Below are 20,583 nucleotides of genomic sequence, written 5' to 3'. Positions count from 1 at the left end.
TAACAGCAACAAATATTTCTGTTTTATTGAGCCTTTATTTACGTGAACAATCAACATTTACTCCTCACTGTCATGGAAGAACTTTTATGGAGTAAAAAAAAAACTGTTGTGGAAGACTGGTTGAGTTGAGTGATATTACAGCGTGCATTACTTTATATCCATGATGAGTGTAAAAATTGCTCTCTTAACAAAACATATTCTCAGTGCACATCAACTTTAAATCTTAGCCTTGAGATCTCAAAGAGGCAGAAGATTTTATAACAATCAAAATAAAATACAATAACGTTCTCCAAATTTAAACTCTAGACAGTGTACTTGTTTAGGTTATCTAATTGTAGTTTATCTAGATGTTTAGGATGCACTGAACTTCCTCCAAGAACTGAGTCCTCCTTTTTAAAGGGTCAGTTCATTCAAATTATAAATCTTCACACATGCATTTTCACACTTAACCATACGTCGGCACAATACATCATTTTTAATTAACACCTTCCATTCAGTTGAGCAGCACTTGTGCATTTTAATGGATGGTATACCAAAAAAAAATTATATCTAAGTGACTACATACCAGTATTTGTTAGGGAGAATAAAGAGATGATTTCTGGAGATCATGAGAACGACATACCAGTTATCAGTAAAATATTAATTTGTTAAAGAAATACATACAATAACTTTGTCTACATGTGTTGTGTCATTGGTTGAGGCTGATCTGCGTTAAATTGTCCTGTTCTGCAAGGGTCCACTTTGGAAGTAACTGAATTGAGACACAATAATCAATATGATTGTCATACAACACTGTAATAGGTGATAAACAATTTAAACCTTGTATGTAAAAAAACAGAATTTAGCTTTCTTCCTATGTCAGTTTGACCAAATACAAATCAAAGTAGTTGGGAATTTCAACTTATAATGAAGTTACCATCTTTTGATCCCTCATTTCTTCATATATTCCAATACTAACGTTCAAACACATTGGAATTGCTAACACACTGTTTTCACTGCACATATTCTAGATAAATATACAGGAATGAAAGGTGGGTCAAGACTACAAGATTACAATATTTTGTAATAATCCATCTTTTTTCCTCTTGTAAACATCCTTCAGCCCATATGTAACAGACAACCTTGAAACAGAATATCTCCCTCAGTAAAAAACAATGAAGTTAAATGCAAGAAACTGATCTTTTAGCATTTTTCAAGCTTTGATAGGTTTTCAGAGTTTGTGACATGTTCAGTCAGAGTAACTATTAACAAATGTATGTGAATATAGTATAATATAATATTTCTTGTTAACAATGGGAACTTCTACAATATTACAATTTCTATATTTCAGGTTCATGGGACTAGGCTGCCTGTGGGTTTCCTCCTAAAATGGTTAGCACAACATCAGGTCTAAGCATGCATCAAACAAAGAGAAAACACGATAATTTATCCTATTTAATGGTACATTAAATACGGTTAACTTAATGCAGCAGTATATCTAGTTAGCAGTGCATATAGTTAACTTCAGTGCGATGTATGGCGCTGAGAGTAGATGTCTGATCCCTGCGATCACTCATTTCTGATCAGAGAAACAAACACACACTGTACCATGACCCTCAGTCAGGTGACTTTAAGGTAGATGGAGGAGTGACATTTGACTTTGTTGTTTCTCCTGTTTCATCTGAGCCCGGGTTGTTTCCTAATGAAGATCGTGTCAATCTGCGTGCAGTCTCTTGAAAATATGGGTACAAAGTCATGATTGAGCTCCGGGACCAGTCAAAGCGGGGGTAGACTCTCTTAAAGACTGCCCTCCGGAACAGGATGTAAACCCATGGGTCGAGGATCTGGTTGCAGGTGGCAAAGCGGAGGTACAGCAGCAGTTTCCTGACCCCGAGAGGATCGCTGGAGAACACAGTTTGAGCAATAAAGACCTGGATGTGGAGGAATAATGTAGGGACAGACAGAGAAAAGCAGAAGTAAAGAGAAGCATGAAGGAGGAAGCAGTTGACGGAGGAGAAGATGGTAAAGAAAGAAAATAAGAAATAGCAAAAGGAAGAGATTGGAAGAAGTGAATAAGAGAAGCGAGATCAAATAGGTTAATATTGCAGATCCACACAAGCATTCACTATAAGTTATGTCTAGTTTAAAAAGAAAGGCTAGGCTAATTTTGTCATGGTGTCCCTGAGGCAGTGGCTGCTGTAACATAGCCTAATTACCCATTACCCAATTATCCACATTTCATGTGAGGCACAGCATTATTAGCATTACCCCAACTGTCTCCAGAAGGGGGAAAACATGCTAACAAGCTCCTGCAGGAATTAAAAACCGGCCTAGTGTTGCTTATAGTTTCTTTTCAAAATTTAGCTTGTGTCACAGTTCTGTTCTCCTGAGTTTCTGCATCCAAGCAATGCAAGAGACCATGCAAGATGAAGCGTTTTTGTGAGGCAAATGCCTCTCAGTGGTATTGGTACTCCATGGGCTCATGTTTTGCAGAGTGCCAGTTAACATTGGCTTATTTTCATTTTCAAAAACAAAGAAGAAAACTGACATTAAGAATAAGGCTGTTTCATATAGGCTCAACTGCAGATAACTGTTGCTTGATTGCATTTGTCCAGCAGTACTTCCAGGATTTCTGCAGCTCTACTCCAAAGGAAAAAAATATTAGAAACTAAATGAAATGAAAATCTGCAAAACGAAAAGCTACCATGTTTCTGATGACAGAACATACGTGTGTTAATTTTTCCAAATTAAAGAACGTGCAAGGCCAAAAAACAAGCATGATGAGAAGTTTAATGGCTATTAACTGGAGAAAGAATGGAACGAAACTTTGAGCATATAAGTATTGGTTTGGAAGCGGCAGTGCGTGAAGTGGACTGATGTGTACAAATCTGTCATTTGGAGATGTTTAGGGCACGTGACCAACTAATTGGCAAAAATACGGTGCCATGGGGGTGAGCGGTGATGGCGGATGAGCAGCGTTAGATTTTCGTTTCACGTTTTACTCGCCTTAGTGGGGACACTTGAAATATGATGTAAATCCATGGGTCTAAAATCTGATTGCAGGTGGCCATTCGTATGCCGAACAAAACCACATTAGCATCAGGAACTTCAGAAGTCTTCATGTGCACCAAAATGTATATCTGTACAAGGTATCACACAACTAATGTTAGACCAGACTGCAGAAAAATGTGTGCTCCACTCAGGGACTTTAGTCCTTATTATTTTGTTCTCTGGCAAACTCAGTTAAAAAATGAAGTAGTTGATTTTTTTTTAACTACACATAGGAAAGCAAAAGTGTAAAGAACTGAATTATGCAATAAGTGATTCCTATTAGAAGTATAAAAATGATAGGTAGATAATGCAAGATAGGCTGAACGTAACTGAAATTGTCTAATTTTTATACAAATTAAAAACGCATCAGTATCTCATCAGTATCTATAAATAATGCCTCCCATCGAAGGTCTGGGTTTTATTTTGAGTCTTGGACCTTTCTGGACTTTTTCAGCGCTGTTTGACATTGTACTAGATGTTTTCCTTTAAAGGCTCTGCTTCACTCTTGAGTTGAAATATGTCATCTCAAGTGGGGCATTAAGGGGCTCTTTGATCCAGGGTAAGTACAGACGGTTTTCAGATCAGCTAGTAAATAGGCTGCATCACTAAGAAGAATTGAAGCATACACAGAGGAGCAGAGAAAAGGAGCTTAGGGCCTTGTGGTGCCTCATTAAGGTTCAAACATTTTAAAAGAAGCGCTGGTAACAAAAAACTAGATAGTTAAGGTCATGGCGCGGTGCTTTCAAACATATGAAAACCATTTTCCACACAACAGCAGGTGGACACAGTAAAAGTAAGTGTGTCACCTTGCAGTATCTTGAAGATATTAATTTCCTATCACAACCTCATGATTAATGTTTAGTGAACAGTCTTTATAAATATTTAGCCCATCAGGCTACTTTTGTTTTTTATATATATATTCTGAGTATTTCTTCGATCATGAAAAAATAGAAAATTCATTGTCAAGAAACACAAACCTAGCCTAAAAGAAGGTAAAAACAAGAGAAATCTTCTCCTTCTGCCTACAACAGAAGGAAGTGAATTCTTCCATTGGTCTTATGATCACACAACACACACATAGACCAGACTGCAATTATGGAGTCCAACACACTGTTACACTGGTTGAAAAAGGGCCAGATGTTTCTGTGGAGGGCAGTGACTGTTGCACAAGACCAGAGTGCTCCATTTATCCTGCAACATCACATCAGTTCACTCTCTGGGTCATCAGATAAATTGTTTCTTTCATATGAGGATTAGATTTGAAAAAGCTGCTACAAATAAAACATTTCTTGACCAAAGACTGGTCGCTACTTCATAGAAAGTTAATATGAAGAGACAGGGGTGTACTAGTATTTGTTCAAGCACTTAATGTACACACAGTGTTATGTAACAACTCTTCCTATAACAGAACGCTTACATAAATTAGTCAAACAATCAGATGTTAGACTCATAAATAATTTGTCTGGCCCTTCAGTCTCATCTCCATTTCTGCTTGTCTGGAAATCTCCTTGGCTACATGTGTTTGACACTGAATTGCTCTACCTGAAAGTGTTATCTCTTTCTTTTCGGCTCTCTCTCTGACTCACCTCTTCTCTGGTGTTGTAGAATAACACAGGAATTAGCCGACTGACTAGTCATTTCCAGTGTCATTTCCAAGCATAGAAATGACTTTGCTCGTTAATTATTATTTGTAGACTAATGGAAACTGGGCATTTTATTGTCCAGTAAAATGCCAGAGTGCTATATAATTGAAAAAGATACAAAAAGCATTTTTTTATTAACAGAACATTATAGTACCTTAAATAAACATAGAAAATTACACCCCATTATATGAGGAATTGCCGTGTTGTGAACAAGAAAACAGCAGCATTAATGTGACTTTAATTATCATCAGTTATATTTTTACATAGTTTGCTGTTCCAGAAAATGAGGTTTACTAACTATTAATGTTATAGACTGGAAAAATGCTATAATTCCTCATGCTGTTTGAAAAGATAAACAAATAAATAAGAGAAGTGCTAAGTGCCTAGCTTTGCATGTTTTTAAGTCACCAATTTAAATGTTATCATGGTTAAAAAAATGTATAATTTTGCATGTGACTGACAGCTGGGTGCTGACGTAGGTAGCTGTAGTGGGTAGCTGTGCTAGGCTTCACCTCAACTGAACTGAGATACGGAACTGGATCTCTCACCTGTTTCTAAGAAGTAAGAAAGTTTAAAATAATAATAATATTTTTTTTAAATAATTCTTAGTAATCAGTCTAATAACAGGAAATGTCATTGTTTTCCCTGTTTTCAAAATAGTTTTTGTTTATTTACGCAATATGAAACAAATTCAGTTTTTTAAAATTATAGCATAAAATCCTTTGTGTTTTATACTAAAATTAAAAAATCAAGATTAAAACCAAAAAAAAATCAACAACAAACAATACAAAAAAATTATTTTTTAGCCATTAATAATTTGTGTTCATGTAGGTTATTAGGCAATAAAGTAACTGGTGTGGCATAAAAGATGAAAATTGGTGCAGTCTGTGTCATGACTTAGTGCTTACTGTTATTTATGCTATTTAAGAGTGAAATTGCTAAATTTGGTTCTGTATTACTAGTGTATTACGCATTAGTTATATTAATTGTTTTTTTTTTTTGTCTATATACAACAACCTACCCAAAACCAACCAACTAACCAAAGAAACAAATAAACAAGCAACCAACCAAACAAACAAACTCACCAGGAGGGGGCACCAGCTGATAGAGGCAATAATCATGATCAAGATAAGTTGCACCATCATCTCGACTTCATGGTCACGGCTCCGCTGTGTCCTGTCCTGTCCGCAGCACACCTTGATAAGCGTCACCACACTCACTGTGTTCAGTAAAAATGACACAACGATCGAAGTCAACCCCACGAAGGAGAAGAGCAGGGAGAAGACCATATCACTTCCTTTCGAACTGATGTTGAAAAAACACCAAGAACCAGGAGCCTGTATGTGGTAGCTCCCGATGCCTATTAAGGGCAGCAAAGCAATACAGCCAGCAGCCAACCATACCATCAGCACCATGTAGACTGTCCGGCTCTTGCTCATGTTGGTGGAGCGTTCAAATGGACGGTTAATGCCACAGAAGCGCTCCATGGCCATTGTGGCACTAAGCAGCAGTGGGCACAGTCCATAGAAGACCATAGACATACCCATGAAGTTGCAGAAGTGGCAGTTAGGATCTACTTGGCGCCAATTAAAACGTGTGAAATGGAAGGAGACCACAATGGAACCTGTGACCAAAAGACCCATAAAGTCAGTAACTACAAGACCGCCCAGGAAGATTAAGAAGAAAGACCGTGACCGATTCCGCATTCGTCGGAAAGATTTGACGAGAACAATGAAGGCAATGAGATTTGAGGTGATTCCCAAAGTGCTGAAGATGGTTGAGAAGTATGCTGAGCTGATGGGATGTGTGTAATTGAACGGAGGGCTTTTGAGGGAGTAACATTGTGGAGTGTTGTTGGCATCTGAGGTATTCATCGTGGCTAGCTGGTGCACACTCGTTGACTTGAGGTGACTCTGAGATGGAAAGACAATACTAGTTAGAAGAGTACAAACAAAAAAATCAATCAATCAAACAAACAAACAGAAAGTTACATAAAAAATATAATACATTCATCCAAGCACCAAAATAATAGTAATTGGACAGCCACACAATACCCATTGCAGGGACACTACAATTATTAGCAGAAGGATTTAATTTTTTTGACTACTACATACATACATTTTGTGTCATTGTGTATTGCATGGTTAGCTTAGTTGGACCACCAGACAGTCAAATCCTATTGTTCTCGCATGCTGTGGCAGCACTGCAACCTCATAGCACCAAGAGTTTGGCTTAAAATCCCTGAGTTTTCTAAGGAGTTTATATAGTGTAAGAAAGAACTGTCTCTGTATATTTTTATGAGTTTTTGCTGGTTGGGTCGACTCTTACAGTATAAACAAACTGAGCGAAGGTGACATAATCTGTCAGAAGAGGTGGACCGATGTTGTTGCACTTCAGATGTGGTGACGTCCAAGATAAAAAATGTGTTTACTCTAACACAGCTCTAAATGGCACTTTCCCAACTCTTTATTTACATCGAGCATACTGCAACACATCATATTTCTAATCAGAGCATCTTTAATGGCTGAAGCCTATCTTATCATGCAAAAAAGCAAAACACATTGAGGTGTCACAGTAGTTCAACAGTCAGTAGTTTAAAAATACAATTCTGGTTAACGATCATTTCTTTGTTTTTATAATTTTTCATCATTTCATTGGTTGTTATGACATCAGTATTGTATTGCTACAACAGAGGCTGAAAATGCCATGAACAGTTGTATGGATGATTAAACACATAGCAAAGAAAGTTGACAGTGCGTCTGTATTATTAAAAACCCTTTATCTGGAGGTAAAATCATTGTTGCCAGATATCAGGGGATCCAGTATTTTTAGTGTCGACAAGATTGATTGCCCTAAACTATGAAAATAAACCTTTAGAATGCAAAGTAACAGCTCAGACGTAGATGTACACAGCACCCACACAAACGCATGCAGACAGTGACAGTATGGGGCAGAGATGGAATGAGTGACAGAGAGACCGAAATAGACAGAGTGGGAGAGCTAGCATATCCTGCCAGGAAGTTCAGTTTGGTGGCACTAAAAGGAAATAAACACAGAATGACATAATCAGCTCTTGGTATTCTTTCCCCAGTAAAAAAAAAGAAGTCTCGGGATGGTAATATGGAAACAAATATCCATAGCTTTCATTAATCTAAATATTTGTTTCACAGCATATCACCAAGATACTGATTTCATCCTGTGTTAACTAAAGAAATAAACAGAAACTGTAGGTTATTGCTTTAAGAAACAAATTTATATACAAAAACTATACGGTATGATCTAAGAGAAAGACTTCAATGAGAAACATATGCCTGTACTATACTCTATAAAATTATGCCTGTTCAGTAATGTGTTGTTACCTTACTTACAAACACCCCCAAAATTGGGAAGTTGTAAAATGTAAAGAAAAACAGAATCCAAAGATTTGCAAATCTAGTACACCAATATTTTATTCACAATAGCGAATCTAAAACATACCAAATATTTAAACTGAGAACATTTAAAACTTTAGGGAAAAATATGAGCTGATTTTGTATCTAATGGCAGCAACATGTCTCAAAAGAAGTTGGGATGGGAAGAACAAAAAGCCAGAAAAGTAAGTGGACCTAAAAAAAGAACAGCCAGAGGAATGTTTTGCAGCTAATTAGGTTACTGGCAACAGATCAGTAACACGAATGGCTATAAAAAAAACACATTTTAGAGAGGCAGAGGTTCACCAATCTGCAAAAAAAGAGAAGACAAAAGAAAAGAAGCAAGTATGGAGCAACTTCAGAATATTGTTGCTCAACATAATATTGCAAAGACTTTTTTCTGTCATGTCATGTTGCCATGTTGCGTGCCCGCAAATGCAGGTTAAAGCTCTGTCATGCAAAAAAGAACCCATGTGTGAAGATGATAGAGAAATGTTCAAGAGTCAAAGGTAATTTAAAATGGACTAAACTGTTCTGTTGTCAGATTATTTGAAATTTGAAATTCTTTTTTGTAAACATGGCCAGCGATTTCTCTGGGCTTAAGAAGAAAGAGTAGTTCAAAAGCCCTGGGGGTGAATTAGTGCCCATGAACTGACAGATTACTGATCTGGAAAAGCACCTTCAGCAATGAAAGACTTTTATTCACTTCATATCAGAAGAGTCTGGGCACTTAAATTGGCCTCCTGTAGCTCAAATCTCTCACCAACTGAAATCATTTGAAGCATCAAGACAGAAGAAATGCTCAAGTATTCCCAGGACTATTGAGCAGCCACAATAATACATCAGACAAGAATGAGATAACATTCCTCTCCCAAAAGTCCAGCACCTGGTCCCCTCAGTTTCCAGATGTTTATGGACTGTTCTTAAAAGAATGCCAAACAGTGGTAAACATGGCCCAGTCCCATCTTCTTGGAGGTGCGTTGCTGCCATCAAAATACTTTTCTAAGAACTCGTAGATTTTCTCAGTTCAAGTCTTTGATGTGTTTTATATGTTCTATATTTTGCTTAGTTGGATTTATACTTTGGATTGTGTTTGGCACTATTTACAAAACACATCAGTGAATCCAGTAAAAGATTTTCTATCACCATCAGAATGTTTGTTTCACTATTTCACTGTTTGGTGCTATACTTGTGCAGTAGCTTTTAAGAAGACGCATCATGGGAGGAGGATATACAGAAATGCAACAGAAAAAGACAAATAAAGACAATAAAGGACAAAACGGAGAATTATACAGGTTTTTAAAAGCAAAAAGCTTCTGATGCTGTTATTAACATGTACTGACACTAAAATGCAGCAGAATAAAACTAAAAGCTGTCTCAGACAGTTGTGTATTATTGGCAGCAGCGAGTGACCATTGTCTTGACACTTCTAATTTCAATGACTAGAAATTGTGCAAACTAAAATCTGACTGCTGGATTTCCCCCCATAGGGAATTTTCTTCCACTTGTCCATTCATTTTCCTGTAGTCTATTGTTTTGCTTCTACATTTGAAATCATAACAATGCAGAGTGGAATGCACAGAACATTTAACAGGCAGGAAGACAACTTAAGTGACTTGAACTTCAAAACAATTAGGCTAACTGCTTCTGATTTGAAGTGAAACAATAAAACAATCCAAATGGTCTAGACTTTCTCCAAGTGGGCATAGAGGACCTGTATTGTTTCACACGCCAACTGGGCACAGACTGGTAACTCGTTAGGAATGAAAACAACTGAACCACTAAAACACCAAACAGGTGTCTGTTTTTAGCCTGCTTTCATGCAGTAATCTTGTAAAGCATCAAATTTATCCTTCAAACTAGTTTAGGAGAACTTAATGCCTAGTGCTGAAAATGCCACTGCCTAAAAGGAGATCATGAAATCAGGTTCAGTACACCAATTATTTGCCCATTCATCAAAAACAACTCGGATGAATATTTTGATGTTGCTTTGATGTTTGTGCGAGTGGTGGAAACCATTATGAATCAGCCATGAAACTAAGATATGAGCCCCTTTCCTTTACTACATCAGAATTTTATAATATTTGTTTAATCTCGTTAATAGAGTGGATACATATTAAGAACTGTAGAACCCAAAAAACTGTGGCAACATGTTTTTGCCACAGAAAACAGAAGATACAGAAACTGAGACAAGTCATTGCACAGTTTACAAAAGGTAATGAAATCCTTCACGTCCTTAGGAAGTGCTATATGATGAACCTGCTCTCGTATGATCTAGAAAACCTTTTTAAAGAGCAATTAGCCAAAAGTGCCTGTTAGAATCCAAGATCAATATGTCACACTAAATACTGTTCCACAATGGCAGTAAAAGTGCTTTACCAATGGGCCTAATGGAAAACCACAGAAATGCATTCATGAGTTTTGCACCTGTCCTGAAATGTTGAGAATGGTGAATGCATGCAAAACAATATTAACCCGCAAGGTTTTCCAAACCCAGGCAAGTGAGTTTGTAAGAGTGTATTAAGAGATCAGTAATGTATAATGTATTATATTTTTGCACTTTTAGCCACAGAGGTACATTTCCTATTTGTATAAAATGATTTTTTTAGTGCTGGTTTAAAGAAGATGAATAAGAATCAATAATTAACTGTCCTTATGATATACCATAACATACAATACAAATGATAAAAGTATATAAAACCTGTGTAGTTTGCGCATATGCAGTAATATAAGAAAAAAAAAAGCTTAGCACTTACAAATCACTGAGTATTAAAGAAGACTTCACAGAATTGTTTTCAAGGATCACTTGTCTTGCAGTTGTAAAGTTTTTACTTCTCCATCGTTAACATCTCTCTTAAAAGATCAAAAATTATGCAAATTATAACGACTAGAAGACATGGGATAGATACCTTACATCACAAGTTCAGCTTGATGACAAAAAGACCTTTAGTAGCAACCCTGGCTCATCTTTACTCCCTTCCCCCAGCTGTGTCCTCTCCTCTCCTCTTCCTACTCTGATACTCATCTCCTCCTCATCTAGTCTTGCTTCCTTTTGCACAGTACACTCCTCCCAGGAAGTCAAAGGAGGGGAGGGCTTTAGGAAGGCACTCTTTCTTTTTCCATGCAGCAGAAGAGCATAGAAAAAAAAAGTAGGACTGTAAAAGTGTTTGCTTTCAAAGGCTGGCAAGTGATCTAAAAAGGTTAACAAGCAAAAAGTAAATGAAAAAACAAACAAACTAAAACACATGGACGGCAATCAGGTTGTTTTAATAAGGACAAAGTTGTCCCTCGAGCATTTTATCTCATGTTTTGGAAAACAGGCTGGAGGACAGATGTTTTGACACAAATAGTTACCGCAAGGCCGTTAACATTCAATTAAACTCTGTTTACAGTCACAAAAATATGTTTTAATTATAAAGCTCTATGATAAAATGAAAACAAGAACAGAATTAGAAACAATGTTCAATTTCTATACTTGTCACTTGTGAATACTACCAGAAATTCTTTTGCTGGATCTGAAGCGACACGAACGTAAAGGATTGCAGAGAGAAAAGTACGAGAATCTCAAATCATTGTCCTTTATCTGCATCCAGGAAGCCATGGCAAAGCATGAGTGGCAGACACAAAAGAAGAACAAAGGTCCAGTGTAGTTATGATGCTTTGTGGGTAGCAACATTTTTACAAGCGGTAAAATCAAATCAAAACAACAACTGTGTGGCATTGTTTCTAAATATCTCACTTTCTGCCCGTCATTGGCAAAAACCTGGGCCAGCCGCATGTCCAAAAGTCTGTTTTATGGGTCGCAACACACCAGACTCTTCTGTTAATGTAGTTAAAGTTATGGATTTTAAAGCCTAAAGATATCAGTCTGTGTGTAACCTATATAGCATTCGTGCATTGGAAAGAAATGACAAAAACATCTCTGAATGGATCGTGGGAGTAAAAGCAAGCTTTCCAAAGTTATGATACAAACTTATGTCAGATGCTTGCATTTAATGGAGACACATGCAGGAAAGCATGCAGATAAATACTTGAATATAATCTTGTAGAAAAGCATAAACACTTCAAAGTGATGGAAGGTCGCAGGCCACTGAGTTCTCCCTCTCAGGACTATTGTTTACATGACTGGCCTTGTTTTAAATCTCAACGGCAAGCTGTCTCGAATGCTTCCAATAGACTCCCTCCTTATTTGTACACCCTGTCTAAACCAGAAACAGAACCAGAGGTGTGATGCCAAAACATCTGGAACGTTCTCCTTTATATAGTAACTTTTTAAACTTCTTTTAGATAAACAACATGACTTTCTGACATGACAGTGCATGTTTCTGCCGGAAAAAGAACATTTTTACAGACGTCTATGCAAAGTGTACATACGAATACTATGTACACTTTATCACTCAGTAGCTTGTATGCAGCACTTTAAACACGTTGAGCATGTTGATCTGCTGCTGTGTCCTATTGCAATGATCAATGATGTTTAAGCTGTAGGACAGTTGGCCTCACATTTCCCACCAGAAATATAAACAGGAGTCCATGGTGAATTACTGCAAGGTGCCCCACCAACATCATTCCCCATCCACCAGTCTGCTTGAAAGTTGGTGTGAGGTGTTTATGCCGATATGCTGTGTTTGATTTTCACCATGATGCTGTGCATTTCAGTTAATTTTAGTTAATCTGTCTGTTAAGGGTTGTGCCACATTTTGTTGAACTGCTGCACCTGTACAGTATGTCCCATCTCATTCCCTCAGGTCAACAGACCAGATGCTTTTACTCATTCCTAGGTGACAAAGCTTTCGCACTTGTGGCTCCAAAACTGTGGAATCGTTTGCCATCGCTCCTTCACTTGCTGTTTTGAGATCTCGTTTAAAAACCACACTTTTACTCCCCAGCCTTCGACCCAGCGAGTTTAAGTGATTTTTTTATGTATTCTTTATTCTTTAACTTCTTCAGCTCTTTGACCCTTTGGCCTGTGTTCGTCTCGTATGTTTTGGAGATTACGTATTGGAATTTCAGGAGCAAGACCACGCGTCCAAACACACTTCTTCCGGTTGTCATTGACATAGGTTCCCCTAATTTTGCAAGGTGTTTACGTGCCCCACCCTCCTTCCTTGTTTCCAATTCTTTAACTTCTTCATTTCTATTTAGTGCATAGGGATCTGCCAGGCCCGGGAGCCATCGCTAGCCCCCTTCAAGGCCTTCCCCAAATCGCAGCTCAATTCATGTCAAAGCATTACTTTTACCTACTGAAGCGCTGTCAAAAATGAGGACGTGGGCCCAGATAGTGAATGTTGTTATTGTATGGCACTTTAGTGATCCCTGTTGATGTTGTTTTTAACCCTTTAAGACCTAACAGAACCAAGTCCGCCAGAGCTTGTATTGTTGTAGTGCCATTTTTGGGAGCATTTCAAGTTGCTATACATCAATACAACCATTATAGCCCAAATTTTAATAATATGTATGCATTAGGTGCATAGTAATTACATAACTAGCAAAAACTACAAACTACGAAGAAATTGAAAATCGTTTTTGTTTTTTTAACATATATTTCTAGTTAGACAAATTTAAGAGGCTTATCACTTAAAACCGTAAATACAAAAAAGTTGCACAAAATAGTTTCCCACCACAGGAAATTTATTTTGTGTCTTCATAGTTTTGTTTTTCTGAAATACACCAATTTTTATATACTGCAGGAAAAACAAAAAAAATATTATAATGCAAATATGCAAAAAAACCCAAAAACAAACAGCATGTGCATCAAAATAAACTATTTCCAGCAGTGCAATTTGACTTCTAAGCATCCCAGAAACGATACAGAAAGTCATCTAAGGAGCTTGGAAAGAAACGCGTCTGGACTTCTTTGAGTTGCTTGAAGATGTTTCACCTCTCATCCGAGAAGCTTCTTCAGTTCTAAGGTCAAATGGTGGAGAGTCACAGATTTAAACCCAGTGGGAGTTTCTCCCCAAAGAGGAACAAAGGACCCCCTGATGATCCTCTACCTCATAGGTGTCAAACTCTGGCCCGCGGGCCAAATTTGGCCCGCAGACTAATTACATTTGGCCCGCGAAGCCATACCAAATTACTATTAGAGCTGGCCTACTGGTATTATACAGCTAATATATATATTGTTTAGTATTAAGCTTTGCTTGTTCCATATTCAGTTTTTCAGCAAAACGTGTTTGAGTCCATAAGAAAAGATTCATTCTTATATCTGTAGGAATAAATATATTTCATCGTCATCATCATCAACTTTATTTATAAAGCACTTTAAAACAACCACAGCTGACACAAAGTGCTGTACATTGGAACTGTAAAATAAAATTACACGAGATATAAATAAAAACCAAATAAAAGAAGAGTGAAATCATTAATTAAATAACTACTTCAATTAAAAGAGAAACTAAGTCTCACTGAGGTTAAAAGCCAAGGAATAAAAGTGGGTTTGAAGACGTGATTTAAAAGTGGACAGTGAAGGGGCCTTTCTAACGTGCATATTTTAATAAATATTAACGTTAGCCCGCGACTTTGTTCCAGTTTTGAATTTTAGCCCACTGTGTATTTGAGTTTGACACCCCTGCTCTACCTAATCACATGAGCCAAGGTGTGAAACTGGGTGTGGGTCACAATCAGCTGGGTGAGCTCATTGTGAAACCTGGCCCCACCCTATCATGCGATTTCCTGAGGTCAGACGGCCCAGGATGTGAGTGGGCGTTAAGGCGTCTGAGGAGGGAACTCAAAACTGGATTATAGATGGCAGATGGCAATGTCTAGCCGTGTCTGGGCTCAAACTCTGCTGCAGGTCCATAAATCAAACGATCACTGCAGCATCACTGAGAGTTGAAAAACGGTCTAAAGTCTTTCATCTGTAATAAAATGATCAGCGTTCTTCTCTACCAGGTGTAACAATTGAGTTTAACATCCAGGCGGCCATGAAAATGGATGCCTGGCTTCCGTCTAAATACAACATGCAACATAGCAACAAATTAAAACATACAGCTCTGTTATCACTTCCAACATAAATGAAGACAGAAAACTAAACAGCAGTGACGTTTGTAGGGTTACTGAAGTTTGGCTAGCTGGTATATATGATTAGTGGTAATAAAAGCCGAGGGAGGTCAACAGTGATCACTGACTGTTTTTAGGAGCTTTTTGAGATTAAATAGAAGAAAATACAAAACATTAAACATGTTAACAACACAAAAGCCATATTAAACGCAGACTACTAAAGGCCCGGAAGCAGGATTCGTCACATCATCACTTAAAGACCGGATAGGCGTATAAGGCCTTGAAAGTAAAAAACTACATTTCCGCGAAAATGACACCACTTCCAGTTTCGGGCAGGTAATGGCGGACATACGATAGTTTGCGCTGCTGATGTCTATTCCGACGTAGGAAGTGTTACAAACAGCTGATCGGATCGGCAAAGCGTGTTTATGGAATATCATGTTTTTGTTGCTGCAAGTGGTTTATATGCAATTTTTGCAAAGCTATATGTGGAAGGAAACCGTGACCTAGGACAAAGCTGATGGCATAAGATGTAAGTACAACTCCTCCGGTTTCATATGCAAAAAATAAATACTGCGCTAGCTTATGTGGTTGCAGTTCTACCGGGATTTAAAAATAGTTAACGCAAAACGGAGCGTGCCCGCTCTGACCGGCTTTAAAGGGTTCAAATTGCTTTACAAATGCAGTGCTATGGTATGGCATTATAGCCAAACATCTGCATTATATTCTTGTATATACAAAGGACATGAACTATTGTGTTTGTTCAGATGCAGATTTGCAAAACTAAGTCATGCCACCATGTTTCCTTTGGAGAGAATAGGCTTCCTCTATTAAATGCTGCGACCAGACCATTATTAACACATTCTAGTGAGCGAGCATACATCACTGCTGTTGTATATGTTTTACACTGGCTCTCAGTAGTTTTTAGGATTCAATTTAAAACTGCTGCATTAACATATGAAGTACTAAATGACCAGACTCCAGGTTACATGTCTCAGCTCCTTACAAAATATGCACTGCTTGCTGTCTTCCTTCACAGCCGTCAAATTAAAGACCAGAGGGCACAGAGCCTTTCAGTCTGTGGATCGGTCTGCCATCGTCTATGTTCAGCTGGCTATTTGGACTTTTTTGTTTAAATAGGCTTTCTGTTGAAACTTTAATTTATTTTTAAGCTACATGTTTGTTTTATTGTGTCTTATCATATCTTTATATTGGCTATAACACTTAATATTCACATTTATTTGACTTCTTTTGTGTACAGGGCATTTTGACCGTCTGTGAAAAGCGCTTCATAAATAAATAAATAAACTTTACTTACAGCTATTCCAAGCAAGACAAACTTTTTCAGTCTTTTTATTGTTATTATTATACCATTAAGAACATTTAACATGCTAACAGAGGCCCTATGAGCATCTGACAATCTGATTCTGGGAGTGGACTGCTGGGATGTCCACTTTTTGGCATTGTATTAACACACATGTGATTGAGTCTGAATACTTGCTGGTCATCAATTAGAACATTTGATTAGGACATTTATTCAACTAACTCCTTGCAGGTATGGTTTATAATTGGTCAGCCTCCAAATAAAGCAATGCTACAGCAACCAGGCAGTAAACATAAATGTTTCTTTTTAAGCTAATTGAAACTAAATTGCCAACAAACAGTTAGTCCTGAAGAACATCCTTTATCACACTTGAAACTCTGACATTCTGCTGAAGGGTTCAGACAATAAGCTACTACCTTTGTCAGTCTCAGTTTAAGCCAGGAATCACTCACCAAGCGACATGAGCAAAGTAATCTGGGGAGTCGCCTGAACTTCCCCAAGTATTACACTGTCCTGACCAGAGTCCTTGCTGTCAAGTGAAATAAGCTGCTTGGTGATGTTATGCCTAATGGGCTATGCCATTGGTGAGAAAAATGGGAACATTTTTACAAACTCAGTAGGCTAAGTAATAAATCTCCTAGCTAAAGTGTAGAGAGATGCAAGAAACTGGAAACTAGGGAGCAATGACTGGTGGAAGGAAATATTAGATACTCGCTGGGAACACGCTGCCTGTTCTAGTCTGCTTCCTCTTTCATGAAACGTTTTTTATTACCTATACATTAAAACACTGATGTGCAAATTTTGCTTTTAATACTTTTGTGTAATGTTTTATAGGTCTATGTTTTTGACTCTGTCCACGGCAAATTCCTTACACACCAACTTTTTAAAGCAATCCTGATCAGCTATACTGCAGCACATTTTTGTAACTACACTGGACGACAGCGTTGGTTTTATTTATTTAACCATTATTTTGGCATGTAGTGCATAATCAGTTTGCCTCTCCTATTTGCTGTTCTTGGCCCTTCAACTCAGTACAAATACACTACATTTCAATACAGTCGTATTTGTACAGACTTCGTGCTTTGTTATTCTCAGAACAAACATACTCCCTCAGTCCACAGTATCATCATGCTGACTTCATCGCTCGCTCGTTTGTGCTGTTGTGCAACTTAGCATTTTCAAATGGTAAACAGTTGCAATGCAAGTTATTTGGTTAAACAATCGCTCAAATACACAGTGGACTGGCCTTACTCTGGTTTTAAAATGCAATTTTAAAAAACAGATTGGGCTGCATCTAATTCTGGCGTAGTCCATGCACTCAATGTTTTCTTTGGACTGGACCGGACTTTTTCTGAGGGGAGGCACAAGGAGGCAGAGAGAAAGGAAAGAAATTTCGAAATCAGGCAAAAAGAATTGTTCCAGTAATGCGCTGCATAAGGAAAACAGAATGGGTGGGTGGGGATGGGAAAACTCCAAAATGCGTGATTCATATTAGATATACTGTTAAACTGCAAACAAGTTAAAAACTCCTCTTTACGTTATAATTGAGTCTGTGTGCATCAGTCCCCATCACTCTGCTTAAATTCTATACAATACACATTAGTTTCTACCTTGTAGTTTGCCTACATTGGCTCTGACTCTGTGTGTGTGTGTGTGTGTGTGTGTGTGTGTGTGTGTGTGTGTGTGTGTGTGTGTGTGTGTGTGTGTGTGTGTGTGTGTGTGAGTGCACAATTTTCCAGTAAATGATGTTATACTCCACTCTGGCTGACACCTTAAAAGGATTCTGTGCGATTCCCTCAACATTATGCAAGTGTGACCATAGTAGGAAAATTGGCACCGAGTCTTTTATCTCCCCTAACGCAATTTTTTTCCAACTCTCACAAAAACACAAATATACTTTTTCTCACTCTCTCCTGCATCTTTTATACTACTCACTCTCACACATACACACAGAAATATGCTCACTTGCATTCACATATTCCTCCCACAGTGCTGATTTCTTTACTTGAGACAAGCACATACTGCCAACAGCAGTATGTAGACCTACATGAAAGGCCTGCAAAGTATTTAACAATATTTTAAATTCTTTAATTCTTCAAATCACAATGATTAAATATTGATCAGCATCTGCTATTCTTCAGCAAGATAATAATGTAAGTCTTATATTCAAGATTCATATTGCAAAAAAAATCATAAATCACTGCTGTTGCTGAATTCATATGATAATGAACGTACAAATACCGAGACCTAACGACCAAATAAAGAGGATCTCTTAACTTTTGTTCCCACCAAGTTAGTTGTGCAGTTTCAGATATTACATTTATGTTTATTCATTATATTTCTGGCAACTGAGAGAAATGTATATTCTGTGTAACGTGGGTAAACAGCACCTGTGTGAATTAAGTGATGCTGCATTGCAGTCACGCCATTCACTTTCATTTCACACCTCTTCTTTGGTTTCAGAGCTTATACCAGGATTAAAGGGCATTAGTATTTGTCATTATCTGCTTCTGCAAATAAACAAATGACAAAACCTTTGTACATTTGCAACTACGACTCATGGTATGGTTTTTCTCATTTTTTTATTTTTTTAACAGTAAATATATTATTTAATATCTACTAAGGTGAGCTAGACCACCAACTGCTTTGTATGTAGGTCAACTTAAGTGTATGTCTTAAGCTGCAAAAAACGAGCCCTTTAACTATCAGAGGTAAATGAAACGAGTTTGTTAGCTCAGTGGAAAGCAGCTAATGTTCAGTTTGTCGTTGGATGAACAATGTAAATCAAACTTACATGCGAGCACGCACACATATCCATTTCTTCGCTGACATGCATCCATCCCAGAACTCTAGCCCCCAAGCGTGTTGTTTTGCTTTTAGCCTAACAAGCTGAGTAGAGAAAACGATCCAGGGCATGAAAGCTACCCCAGAAAACAGCCAAGTGAACTTTGCCTGAACTTAGCCAAAGGTCATACCTGTAGCAAATGTTTTCATGGATGCCGCAGAAATGACACAGTGAATTTGCTCTGTTCCTGAAATCCCGAGATGAAGCGACATTACATATGACAAGGCATTGTCCCCCGAAATGCCTGAGAGAGTTGCAAGTGGTTTCTTCTGATCTCATTTGGGTTACAAGCACAACTTGGAAAACATATTAAAAAACAAAGGTCTCCTCTAACTTCATTCCCATCATTCTGTGTAAGCATGTCTGAACAGAAGTGGATAATTCCTCAAGGGGAAAAGTGTGATTCATCCCGCTTGTACTGGGAAACTTTCAATACTAAGAAATACAGTTATTATTCCAAAAGACTAAATATGTGACACATTTAATAAAATGTGTAATAATTTATACTCGGAGTAGATATTATACTGAATGGTGAGTGGATACATAGTGATAAATACTTATGTAGCAAATTGGAAACGAGGTAGTTTATTTGGGTTATTTCCCAAAAACTAACTAATATACAAATGAGAAACAGCCTCGGAGTAAAGACGATTTCACTGAATTGTTGCTGAATCAGTAAAATGCTGCTGATTAAACTCGATATCTGAACCTGAAGCCTTTCGTGACAATGCTACAATTAGTCCTTCCCTCTCAGGTTAATTTAGTTCTATGTCCTGAAGCCAAACAACTGGCAGACAAAAACAATTAAGTTCGAAATGCCTTAAGTTGCTGTTGCACTTACTTTAATATAATGGCTCAACTTCTCAGTTAAATAACATCATTTTATACAGTACTTCTATCTCTGTCCGGAAAGCTGTTCATTATGTTTCCCCCAAACATAATCCCACGCTCTTATAGTTCAGTGGTATCATGCAGGTCACAGTTAAGCAGCTGATGTGTCACAGAAGTCCACATGGTCACTGGGGGAGGAAGTTGTGCTCGACTCGAATGAGACCTCACATGATATATGGCCAATAGCACGCCACTCCACCGAGTTATCAAGAATGTTGCAAATGCGCTTGGGTTTGTTTTTATTTGAAATACAATGAAAACTGGAACCTACAGCCTGTCTGACTCTTATTTGCACACTAGATCTGTTTTTAGGACTTTTACAGTGCAGTGCAGAAGTCTGGAGCCACCCTTCATGTCTTCTTCCAAGGAGCCAGACTCTTTTGAAATTTTGAAAGCGATTTTGTGTAATCTCCATGCTTAGTTTGGGGGGGGGGGGGG

General features: G+C 37.8%; 1 protein-coding gene across 6 annotated transcripts; it reads right to left on the bottom strand.

Annotated features, from left to right (window-relative positions):
* Positions 1-8: 8 nt before the first annotated feature.
* On the bottom strand, positions 9-19,322 carry tbxa2r (thromboxane A2 receptor). 6 transcript variants are annotated; one of them, XM_035908251.2, is made up of 3 exons: positions 19,204-19,322; positions 5,759-6,586; positions 9-1,910 (listed from the first exon to the last, which is right to left on the bottom strand). In XM_035908251.2, exons 1-3 carry the CDS (start codon positions 19,243-19,245, stop codon positions 1,596-1,598), a joined length of 1,185 nt encoding a protein of 394 aa, XP_035764144.1. In that variant the 5' UTR covers positions 19,246-19,322; the 3' UTR covers positions 9-1,595. The 6 variants fall into 6 exon arrangements, 5 of the variants coding, with proteins under 5 accessions (XP_035764144.1, XP_006792061.1, XP_006792064.1 ...); XM_006791998.3 differs by lacking the exon at positions 19,204-19,322 and adding an exon at positions 10,993-11,105; XM_006792001.2 differs by lacking the exon at positions 19,204-19,322 and adding an exon at positions 10,998-11,087.
* Between the last annotated feature and the right edge of the window lie 1,261 nt (positions 19,323-20,583).

Source organism: Neolamprologus brichardi, chromosome 15 (assembly GCF_056152115.1).
Source record: "Neolamprologus brichardi isolate AB-2024 chromosome 15, ASM5615211v1, whole genome shotgun sequence".
Lineage (NCBI taxonomy): Eukaryota > Metazoa > Chordata > Actinopteri > Cichliformes > Cichlidae > Neolamprologus > Neolamprologus brichardi.
This window is presented reverse-complemented; position numbering and strand designations above follow the sequence as displayed.

Bases quoted from the DNA above. Each gene is read 5' to 3' on its own strand.
- tbxa2r (XM_035908251.2), bottom strand. From the start codon at position 19,245: ATGCATGTCAGCGAAGAAATGGATATGTGTGCGTGCTCGCAT. The intron at 6,587-19,203 runs GTAAGTTTGATT...TTTCCATCTCAG, and splicing joins ATATGTGTGCGTGCTCGCAT to AGTCACCTCAAGTCAACGAG. The intron at 1,911-5,758 runs GTGAGTTTGTTT...CTCCACATCCAG, and splicing joins TCAGCTGGTGCCCCCTCCTG to GTCTTTATTGCTCAAACTGT.